Below are 12,118 nucleotides of genomic sequence, written 5' to 3' on the forward strand. Positions count from 1 at the left end.
GCGGGAGTGTTATCACAACTGACCATTTGGTGCTCTGAATATTTATAATTTCCCTGCACACTCACCCTTCTTCCCATTCAACACCAGCACCCACTCACTGACTGCAGATTTTCCGAGGAAATTTCTCTTAAGAAGTAGATTGAAAAATAAAAAAGCGGAGCGAGGGTCCAGCTCTTCACTTTAAGAAGCAAAAAGCACTGGGCAGAGAAGAGCTGAAATGTATATTCCGGTTCCCAGAACCAAAATATTCCACTCCAGGTTCCCTAAATAAGGAACAAGGGAGGGGAAACAAATCCTCCTCTCGGAGCTGGTGGCAAACAAACACTGCCCTGACAAACGAAGAATGACAAGTGTTTTGGCAGACACGGCATCCTCATACCTCTCTAATCACACAAGCGCTTTTAGTTAGAAGTGTAGATGTCTGTATTTGACCTTGAAACTTACAGCTACGCCTTGGACTGGAGCCGAGAGAGCATCCAAAAGGCTCTTCACGTTTATTTCGCAGATGTTTAGTAATGCTGACCCAATGGGGACAAGCCCCTGCAGTCACCTACCTACTCGTGATCTGAGCCACAGAATTGCTCGGGTTTAGCAAAACTGCAGGAACTCCGTGCACCCAGGGAGGAGAAGGTGACTCAGCCCATCTCTGACAATCCCAAAGGGTTTTTTTCCCCTCAAATTAAAACAGCTCCTTTACTTCTCTCGCTATGAGATTCCCTTTTGGAAAGACTAAGCCCCTTGGTTTTATAGAGTTAAATCACAAACGCGTTAAGCATGTAACAGTCGACCGTAACAGAGGCCAGCAAAAGTCACGAAACCGTGGGTGGTACACAAAATACTTCTCTAAACTGGACGTTTCCCTGAATTTTCCATGGAAAAATATGGTGTTCCTCAATGTGACAATGCAAAATAAACAGCGCAGCTCCTTAACACAATTGTCACGCCTTAAGCCTTCCAAACTGCTCCTCGCTCCAGCAAGAAGATGCCAACATTCCTTTATCTGCTTAAGTGTTCGGAAACTTCGCTTTCCAAACAAATGACAGCGGTAAGCACCTTAACACTGTGTTGCTCTCACCACTGAGGCACCATCCCACACACACACACGCTCTTGTCTATGGCAGGAAAGGACACCACGGGTTTCTACTGAATTACAAGGAATTCAAAAGTATACAAGCTGAAAGCTTTTGCTCAAAAAGTGAATTTTACTACCGTAAAGGAAAAAAAAAATGTTATCTTCCCTCTTCAGGCTGTACGTGGTAACAGCATCTTTAAGATGAAACTACAAGATACCCGCTGTAAGATAAATTTGGGTTAGGAGAGATAGAGTGGTACTTTCTGGACAGCAGCTTGTAAAGCACATTTCATCTTAGAGTTACAGAGAACATATCTGCACGCCAGTTAGAGTGAAAAAGCTCAGAACAGCAGCTGGTGGGAAGTCAGATGTTTGTCAGGACAACAGGGCTTGGTTTCCCACAGCCTTTTATAACCTGGGACATCTCAGGAACGGAGCAGATCATTCTTGCCGGGCAGGACCGTCCTGCCTGCTTTACGCACACACAAACCACGACCAAGATGCAATCCAGATGCAAAGAAAACCCAGAAAAACCCCAAGCCCACAGAGAACGAGGACTTTACTGTAAAGCTTGCTGGTATGAGGTCAACAGACCGTAAAAGCTGGATCTTACCATTCGCGTTTTTCCCACAGATGAGGTGCTCGTAAGGTTGCAACACTCCCCAAAGTTCCGCATCGTTGTTGATAACCATCTCCAGGATTTCAGCCGAGATCTCCCCTCCACCATCGGGGCTCTGGCTGGCCAAAACCCTAGCCTTAATCTCTTCCACCAGGTTCTCCATGCAAGCGGTTAAGGAGATGGCCGCGTACTCGTGGATCCTCACCGAGATCCTCGTGTCCACCATCCACCTGAAGAACCTGCCCACCGAGAAGGTGAGGCCGCAGCGGGCGGATTTGCCTTTCCGCAGCCCATCGCCGGCGCTCATGCTGTACAGGGAGAGCGCCTTGACAGTGGCCAGGACGCAGCTCTCGGCCAGGGCCCAGCTCTGGATGAGTTTGACGGCGCTCTGCACCTCGAAGCGGGTGCACTTGGAGTGCATGACGCTGAGGCGCTGAGCCTCCCTGGACACCCTGATCAGGGCGCGCCGCAGCAGCTGCGAGAGCCGCCGGACAGCCTCCTGCGAAAAGCCCCTGCCCTGGCCGTCCCCCTTCCCTCTGCGCAGGATTCTGCCGATGTCTTCATCGGTCCAAGGGTACTCCTCGAGATCCGGCAGCTTAGGGCACTTGGAGAAGATATCCGCGACCTCTGGGTCTTCCGGCAGCACGGTGTTCACGGTGTCCCAGCTGTTATTCCTACTGTTCATGGAGCCCGAGTAGTACCACCAGTTGCCTCTGTGCTGAGAAGAGGTGAAGGCTTGCGAGTTGGACTTGGAAGAAGAGAGACTAAGGGACCTGCAGGAATCTCCTGCCCCATAACCAGAGTCCAAAGTTAAATCCTCCAGGGTCTTCAGAGTCGAGCTGTATATCCCAGCCATAGGAAAGACGGGTTAAGCCAAGCGGCAGAACAAGAGCGAAAGGTGAGGCTGGGGCAGATCCCTAGAGAGCCCCGGGCAGCGCGGCAGGACTGGCAGCGCAGCGGGCAGGAGCCCTCCCCGAGGGCCCGGCTACCTCCATCCCGGCGGGAGGCTGCGCTCAGCCATGTCCCGCTGGGGCCGGGCGGAGGGCGCGGAGGCGGCGGGACGGGACGGGCGCTCGGCGGCGGCTCCGGCGCAACTTCCCCGCCGCGGCTCCGCCGCGCGCTCCGCACCACCGCATGCAAATGAGGCGCGCGGCGAGGACCAATCGGCGGCGGCGAGAGAACAGCCCGGCCAATCACACGCGAGAGGGGCGGGGCGGGAGGCGGGGCGAGGGAGGGCGCGGGGAGGCGGCTGTGCGCCGCTCGGGGCGCGGGGGCCGTTCCGGGGCGGCCGGCGGGGATCGGCGCTGGGACCGGGGATGGTGCGGGCGGCCCCGGGCAGGAGCCCCCGGCAGGAGCCTTGGAGGCACGGCGGGTCCCCGCCAAGGCCAGCTCGGGCCGGGAGCCGCCCGCGGAGCGGAAGAGCCCGGCGCGTCCCGCCGGGGTGCGCGGGGAGAGGGCGCCCCCGCGCGGCCTCAGCGGGGAGCGGCGGCGCAGAGCTGCGAGGCTCGCTGGTTTGGGCTCGCGTCCCCAAATCGCCAGAATTTCACTTTAAAACGCGCTTTGCACTGCTTCCTACAAGACGCGGCCCCCACCCAGATCCCAAACCCGCTGCTATTTATTGCCCCTCGATCCAGGCAAACACTATAAAGCGAGAGAGAGTGCGTGTCCTTGATAATGCTGCCACTGTGACAAAGCGTGTAAAAACCCTCCTTCTCAAAAGACTGCGTTTTCATCTGATCGTTCACACGGGTTCTGAATTTTGCTCTCTATTCCTGCCATATTCTCGCTGTTTGTAGGATACATGTGAAAGAGTATGAGTAGGAGCCTAAAGAAAGTAAGTTCAAAACTTCTCACAAAGGATATTTTCACATTAAAAAGTACTGTCAAGACAGATCTTACACAGCCCTTAACTACAGACTAAAAAAAAAAAAACACCAAAAAACTCTTTTCCCCGGTAATGTTCCTTACAAGATACAGTTTCCAACTATTATCAGCTTCAATACCTGGATTTCCAGAATTACGTCCAAAATGACAAATTGTCTTTGCACCAAGAGGACAAACTTTTCCGAAGGGCCTGTTGCAATAGGAAAAGGGGGAACATTTTTTAACTGACAGAGGGATGGTTTAGATGATACAGGAAAGAGATTTTCTGCTTCAAAACTGCAATACCTTACAGGAGATCCCTTTGTCTTTTTATACTGCAGTATATATATTAGTTAGTATCAATTAAAAAGTATTATAGCTATTATGCATGAAATAAATACTTGAAAACTCATCTATTTTATTTATGCAGTTCTGCTCACAGGGTGAAGCCGCTTCAGTTTATGCTAAAAGCCAAAATATTTAACGAGGTGTCCTAACTTCACCAGCTGAACCCCAAAACTGATACATTTTTTAAACATAAAATCATCTTTTATCTTCCTTATATTGAAGTCCAACTGTAATGCAGCTCTCAGCTTTTTCATAGCTTCTCCCCATGATACCACAAACACAAAGCAAAAGTTGTCTAACAAAACCAGACCTAATTCTCTCAAAGTAATTCCAATTTATTTGGAAATCTTAACACCTCAGCACCTCATTTGTGCTCCACTGTCAGCTCAGAAATTGGTATTTTTACTGCAGAACTGATGCCTTGCTCAGGTGCTATTTTACAGATCAAAGCTAACTCTGATATTTTGGTGTATTTTTTTAGGGTATATTTTTAAGAGCTGACAATACAAAACTGACAGTAGACATGGTAAATAGGTCCCTAAATGTGAGACAAGGCAAGACTGATTCAAAGCACCCAGTTTTAAGTCTCATGTGTTCAATCAATACACTTCCTTATAAAAAATTATCATCTTTTTTCTTACATCTGTATTTAACCCCCAATCTTAGGGTGCCATGGACTACTACAGACCTCTTAAGCAAGACTTTTGGTGGGTGAACATGTGGTGCCTCCTCAAAACCAGGGTATTTATTTTATTCCCTGTTAGTTCCTCTAAGATCGTGCACAGAAGACTTGTGTCTTCACAAGGATCACTGCAAGAATGGGAATGGGGCAAAAAAGGCAACAGAGCTGGCCTCTCTCACCAGAAATCCTTCGTGCTTTGTTTTGTGATGCCTCTTTGCAAAAGCTGTCTCTAAAACTCATCCTGTTTTGTCTCCTAGGACTCATTTCAATCACAAAAGCAAGGCTAAATTGACACAGAGAATTGCTACACGGTTGGCAAATAGGAACTTGACATTATTTTGGAAAAATGCAGCTGTGCAAGCACTTAAAACGTACCACTTCTGTTCCTTCCCTTTATCACACTTCTCCCATACTCCCACACAGTTTGTTATTCCTGCTATTCCATCTAATTTAACAACACCAAAAATTATCTGGTTTAACAAGCAGTGTCTGCCTTCCCACTTCCCTCAGTGTTTTTTCATTGTAGTATTTATTTATAAAAGAAAAAACTTTGCCAGATAAATCCTTTTCTCCTTCTGCTGCAAAGTTATCACCAGCCTTTTCCACAGGGAAAAAAAACTTTAGAAGAGAAGCATCCCCCGAATGAAAAGGATTTTCCTTACAGAAGATTTAAACCTCAAACTCCAAGATGTTGAGCCAAATAATGACAGCAGGTCATACATCAAAACACCCATAGAAGCAACTTAGCATTCCTTGATTTATAAGGCACAATAAGTACTCAGCTTGTTTGTTTGCATATGTTTCAAATGGAGCCAACAGGAATCCCAAGTTATTTTCACACAATAAAAGTCAACTTTCCACGGACAGATTTTCTCATAATCATTTCTTACTAAAATTAGTGTTAAAGTAGAAAGCACCAGAAGACTTCCAGGAACATAAACAAAACACATAAAACACATAACAGTGGAAGTTCCATAATAAACAAAAACATGGGACTCTGGAAGCTTCATTTTCCTTCATATAAAGGGTTCAGACATGAGTTTTTCTAGCTGTGATAAACTACAGGGTTTTCAAACTTTTATTTAAAGTACACCAGAATTAATTAGAAATAAAAAACCTTTACATTCTCAGATACACAAAAAGTAACAGGATAAATAGCAAACCTATTTTAAAAATATACACTTGCTTTAAGGAACTACAGCAGTCAAAGCAAATGTAAAATCCCCGTAAACCTAATCTGTACCAAAGACGCCAAATCAATACTTTTTTAAAGTAACCAATATTGAGATTGACCTATTACTGTTCAAGCCACAAAGTTCAGTGAATTTCTAGGGAATAACATTCATATATTTGGTATTGAGCAGCATAAACATCCCTTACTTCTAGGTCCCACATAAGCTTATTTTACGCGCTTGAAGCAAAGAAGACTCAAGAATTTCCAACAGGAAAAGAAGGAAAAAAAAAAAAACAAACCCACAACCAGCCTTAACAGAACCCTCAAAGAAGCTGCTTGAATGGGGCAACCAACCCCTCAGAGCAGTACCAAAAACAGAAGAGCCCTTTACCAAATCTTATTTAAAGCAGTTGTGGGAGGGAGTGTTAATGAGCCCAAAGACTCAACAGCTGGCCGGGCTTCCATGGATGTTGCTGGAAATTTCCTTCTCAAGCTGCTGCCTCTGTTTTGAACACATGCTAATGGCATTTTCCTTGTGTAGCTGCTTCATTAGACTGCATTTTATCTGCAAGATTCAGAACTATTTTTGTTAATAAACAAAGATTGCTGATCTCTGATACCTGAAAATCAGTGTGAGCCCAGACAGCAGGAGATGTGGGGGGAGCAGAGATGAAGCATGACTAGAACAGGTGAATCACATATCAAGTCTAATTAAAGGGGGGGGGGGGGGGAAGGTGCTAAGAGAATTCATTTTGCATATTTTCAAAGCACCAGTGATGGAGAGAAAATGTTCATCTGATGTGTTTTCTACCATGCAGCAAAATCCCATCCAGCCCTCAATTTACTGTCTAAATGGAGTTGCTGGTCCAGTATTTGGAATGACCAAATACTCCCTGCTGACCTCACCACTGCCAGATTCCTGTATCTTTCCAGTTGGAGAGAAACTTTATTTGATGTATAATAATTCAAATTCTTCCCCCATTCATTTTGTGCAAAATGGCCTTTGCCAAGGTTACAATACTTACCTTTCAGTATGTCTTGATTGGTAATTTGGGTAAATCTACTTGATAGCACTAATTAAAATTTAAAAAGAGAACATAGAATCTCATGAATGTAGAATTGTAGGAATAATACTGTCCCTTGTGTAAACTTTTCAGATGGTTAGAAGTCACTGAAATCAGAGAGTGTGCTGAACAAATCTTCAGGCTGTTAATAATAAATGGACATCTACCTTCTCCCTGCCTTGGTTTTATCTGTGATTTAGCATAGCCTAAAACTACATTTTGCTATTAACAACTCCCATCAAGAGAAACACTCCTGCTTAACAAATCTTGCCACATTTTTTTCCTACTCTACTATTTAGTCTAATAAAAGACATTTCTTGTCCTTACATAACTTGCCTCACTCGTATCCTTAGGCTGTCAATTAAAACATAATTTCTATTTAAATAAGATCAGGAACTTAAATTTGCTTAGCATAAGAAATCAGCCCAGATCAGCTTTACTGTTATTTATAATGACAGATAAGGCAGAGCTTCTCAAAATTAGTACTGTCAAGAAAGAAGGGGTCATGTCTATCATGACTAATAGTGACTGTTAAGCAAGACCATTTAAAAAACTTTAATTGCTGAAGATTTTATATTACAGCCTGCTTCTGACACACATTTTCAGGTATGAAAAGCATAAGAAGTAGTGAGAATCTATTAAGAATATCTTTTCAACACTCAAGAGCTGCCTTTTGTAGTAGATATAATTGGAGTGATAAGTAAATTTGGAGTAAATCTCCATGCACAAGTATATCAGATGCCCAAAACGAACAAATAATTTGTTTTCTGCTGCTGTACAGACAAATTCTTCAGAGATCTTTCAAGGCAAACTGGTCAGGTACCAGTCAGGTACAAACTGGTCAGCATCACCTTTATCCTTGGGAAAGGGATGGAACAAATAAGCCTGGAAAGCATTAAGGGCAAAAAGGTGACTTGGAATCACAGAGTTTGGATTGGAAGGACCTTCCACTTACTTCCTTCCCCCCTGCCATGGGCAGGGACACCTCCCACTAGACCAGGTTGCTCCAAGCCCCATCCAACCTGGCCTTTGAAGCCTCCCAGGAATTGGGATTCCACAACATCTCTGGGCAACCTGTGCCTGTGTGTCAGCACCCTCACAGGGAAGAATAAATTCCAAATATTTGATGCAGGATGCAGTTTTCTTTCTGGATTGCAAGTGTGTGTTGCTGGGTCTTGTTAAGCTTCTCATCAACCAACACCCCCAAGTCTTTCCCAGGCTGGTCTCAATCCATTATCCATTGATTTATGAAGGGGAAGTGATGCCTAACTAATCTGGCAGCCTTCCATGATGACATCAGTGATATGATGGATGAGGGAAGGGTAGTTGATATTACCTTCACCACAGCAAGGATTTTGACACTGGCTCCTGCAACATCCTCATTGACAAATTGATGAATTTTTGCCTGGATAATTGTCTCCTTTCAAATCTAAGTGGAAAACAACTTTGGATAAAAAGACCTGTTGGAAAACAAGTTGATTGTGAGCTGGGAATACATCTTCGTGGCAATGAAAGCCAGCAGCGTCCCAGGAAAAGCACTGCCAGCAGGTGGAGGAGGTGATCCTCCCTGCTCAGCTCTGATGAGACTTGGATGAAGTCAGAGTCCAGCTCTGGGTTTTCCAGTACAAGAAAGGTGCAGACAAACTGGAGTTAGTCCATCAAAGGGACACAAAGATGATTAAGAGATGGGAGTTTCTGTCATTTGAGAGGCTGAGAGGCTGGGACTGTTCATTCTGGAGCCGGTGGGACAGTATCTCTGTCTATAAACACCTGATGAATTTAAAAAAAAAAAAGGAAAAAGACAGGTGGACTCTTCTTAGTGGTGTCCAGGGAAAGAACAAGAAGCAGTAGGCCCAAACTGAAATACAAAATATTCCATTTAAAGTTTAACCCTGCCACCTTTTACTGTGAGGGTGGTAAAACACTGGGACAGGTGAAACAGGTGAAAACCTGGAACAGCTTTCCCAGGGAGGTTGTGGAATCTCCATAGTCAGAGATATTCAAAACTCAACTGGACACAATCCTGGACAAGCTGCTTTAGCTGACCCTGCTTTGTGGGCTGGATTAGGTGATCTCCAGAGGTGCCTTCTAACCATCAGAAGGATTCCATGAATCCTGCTCTTTCCACTGCAAAGGACAGAGGAACTATTTTCAACACATCTTCCCCTTTTATAAGTCTGCCTACATTTGCAGTAAGTCTCCTCACAAACTTTCAGCACTGCTGGTGAATTCCCGGATCTTTAAACATTTATGGTTCATTTTGTTTTCAGTCTCTCTCAATTCAGCACATATTGTACAGGTTAAGGCATCTTTAAATCAAACACTTTCTAAGAATGAAAGTAGTACTGAGGATGCTTCCTATAGTTTTTAGATGCAGGAAAGAGCCTCCGTCACCAGCAGCTGTTTCACTTGTAATGTATTTATTCCATGGGTGTTTTTTGAAAAAAAATTTGAAGTAGGAAAAGTAAACTAATCTCAGAAACAACCAATGACATTTTACCTTATTTAAAATGTAATCCTCAACAAGCATTGAACATTTCTGTCCTGAAATTTGGAGTGAATGAAGACAAGAGGTGATATAAAAATGCTTTTTAAAATTTTAAGTGCACTGGACAATTGAGCAAGTGTTATAGTAGGCCTTATTTGGAAAGATTATGGAATTACATAAAAATGATGGATCTATATTGGATTATTTTGCCCAATAAAATGATTGTGATGACAAAGGGTGGAGAAAACTGTCAGAATAAGAAAGATTAGACTAGAATGCATTACATTCCTGGATAAAAACTTGGTACAGTTCCAATCACTATCAGAAATTTTATCAGGGTGAATTATATTTTACCTGGAGCCAGATCAAATGAAGGGAGTAAAAGAATATTCATCACACAACAATATTCAAGATGAAGGGTCTACTGAACCTTACTGAGGCCTCTTTTCCCACTCCTCTTCTCATTTCACTCTTACTGTTAATTACAATTTTACAGTACCTGCATTTTCTTTCTAATGCAGGAATCAAACAACCAGAACATTCTGAGAGCCATCAGGCATTACCAAATAGCTGCACACAATGATGTTGTTCTTCAGAATTTAACAGCTTCTAATTTACAACATCCAGCTATGAAGTTACAGCAGGATAAACTTCGCCAGTCACCCAGATCCTTAGCTCTAACACCAAGCCTGCCAAGTCTGTGTATGATAGCTACCAGTGTAAAATAACTCTTTGGAGGCACTTGACATAATCTCAGTTATCTGAGTCACAGGCTCCACTGCTATATCACATCTGTGTGGAAACCTGCTGCCGTCCTCTGTGCCAAAATACACATTTGGAAGAATTTCATGTCAAAATTGCACTTATTACTACAGCCATTCACTGGCTGTAATATCAATCTGTCTCATGAGGCAATTGATAGAGCAAATTACGTGTATCAATTGCAACGGATGTGTGTCATGTTTCCTGAAACAATGTTCATATCCTCAGCTCTCCCCTATTAGCCAGGGACACAGTATTGACACGAACATTATCAAGACTCTGTCACTGTGATTACAAAGCCAATGGAAATAACAGCCACAGAGAAAGAATTAAAGCTAAATGTTGTATTTTTCAGAACCCTGAGCAGCCAGGAAGTTGTCAGGAAGCCAAATAAAGTACTACCCTCTAAGAGTGCTGTGAAGTGGATGTCCCAAAGCTGATCAGGATATGCTGAGATGAGTGGTTATTTACAATGGCAAACAGCGCTGAAAAGAATTGAAGAGAAATTACTGAGAACATTCAGGGTCAGACCCCACATCTGCCTTGCCTAGGATCATTCAGAACCATCGGACAACAGCTGCAGTGTTTGTTGTGCTGCTGAAATACGCCAAATGTAGCAGCAGCTTCCTAGCTACTACTCCATCATAATCTCCACCGGCTGCGCCTAAATTCTGCTTCCTCCTGGTCGTGCTTAAACCTTTATTTTCCCAAGGAATCCCGAACAGGATTAGCAGCTTTGCCGTGCCACGTAACCCGCTGCCTCCCTCTTGAGGCCGCAATGCCGCAACAGCGCCGCATGTAAACTGCTCCGGGTTGTCCGTCAAACGTGTGGGAGCTCCCAAAGGAGCAAAATGCGGGATGCTGCAGGCACAGCCGTATGAACGAGGGCTGTCTGTCACTCCTCCTGGGATGGGGATGCGGGTGAGGCGCTGCCTGCGCGGCACAGGTGATCCTGTCCCCACGGTGTGACACTGTCACACGGTCCTTGCCTCACAGAGGGACCGGCGTGTGCGGCACCTCGCACACGGAGAGAGCAGGAAGTCCAGGGTAACATCCCGACTCCGTGGTCGCAAAGCCGCCGACTTTGTTTATAAAATTCAAAATACAAATCTGCATTCTTTCCTCATCCTTAGCCTAAAGCCTCCGGAAGGGGGAGCATCCTTGCCTCTTCACTGGCAAGCCGGACTCAGCACTGTTGCAGAGATTTTTCCGCAGAGGGAAGTGTAGCGTGGTAGTGAAACTTTGCCACTGTTTGTTTCCACCCTGCTCCCACTGAAGAGCAGATCAAAAACACTGTGAGGCTTCAGGTGCCTCACTTTGAATTGGCATGTATAATGTAAAGCTCAAGCATGTTTGTGGGGAAAAAAAACCAAACAAAAAACCCCACAACAACAACAAAACAACCTACAGTGAATCAGTATTTCCAGCAACAAAATAATTCCTAAAAAAAAAAAAAGCCGAATGTGAGAATAAGGGGGAAACCCACAACAAAATATCTTTAATTCCAGAATTCTCTTTTTGCTAAGAACTTCTTACCTTTTTCTTTATGACTCTTAATCTTATCTCTGATTTCTCTGGTAAACTCAGGAGTTTTTTCACCCTTTCTACTAAAAACCAGAAAACTTTGCCTACCTGCAAAGAAACCTACAGTAGAATGCTATAAATATTTCAGTTTGAGGTATATTTCATATTGTTTAAATACCTCAGAACCAATAGCAGCATATAATTCTAATTTAGTAAATAAATGAGTGGTTGCCCAAAATTGGGCTGAAATTTTAAGTTATATCTAAAATTTATAAATCCTATGTGAAAAGTGTGATATAATTCACCCAGAATGACCATTAATATTGGCTTTTTAAAAAAGAAAAACAAGTCAGAAACCCAAGCTTTGTACCACTAGTAGGCCACTAAAACAGGAAAGTTTGAGATAAAGGAAAAATCAAGAATCTGTAAAAGGGTTTCAAAGAAATCTTTTTATTCTGTATAGTATTGTAACACTATTCTAGTATTTATTACAAAATTATATTACCCTTATTAAAAACTTTA

At 43.9% G+C, this 12,118-nt stretch overlaps 1 protein-coding gene across 1 annotated transcript in view; it reads right to left on the reverse strand.

Moving 5' to 3' along the window:
• Positions 1 to 2,765, reverse strand: part of ABTB2 (ankyrin repeat and BTB domain containing 2) — a 111,248-nt gene extending 108,483 nt beyond the window's left edge. Inside the window, exon 1 of the mRNA XM_066187294.1 lies at positions 1,686 to 2,765. Within this exon, the coding sequence (XP_066043391.1) occupies positions 1,686 to 2,547 (862 nt within the window). The 5' untranslated portion in view covers positions 2,548 to 2,765. The remainder of the gene's footprint in view (positions 1 to 1,685) is intronic.
• Between the last annotated feature and the right edge of the window lie 9,353 nt (positions 2,766 to 12,118).

This window comes from Chamaea fasciata, unplaced genomic scaffold (genome assembly GCF_029207755.1).
Source record: "Chamaea fasciata isolate MVZ Bird 193981 ecotype frontalis unplaced genomic scaffold, bChaFas1.0.hap1 SCAF_7, whole genome shotgun sequence".
NCBI lineage: Eukaryota > Metazoa > Chordata > Aves > Passeriformes > Sylviidae > Chamaea > Chamaea fasciata.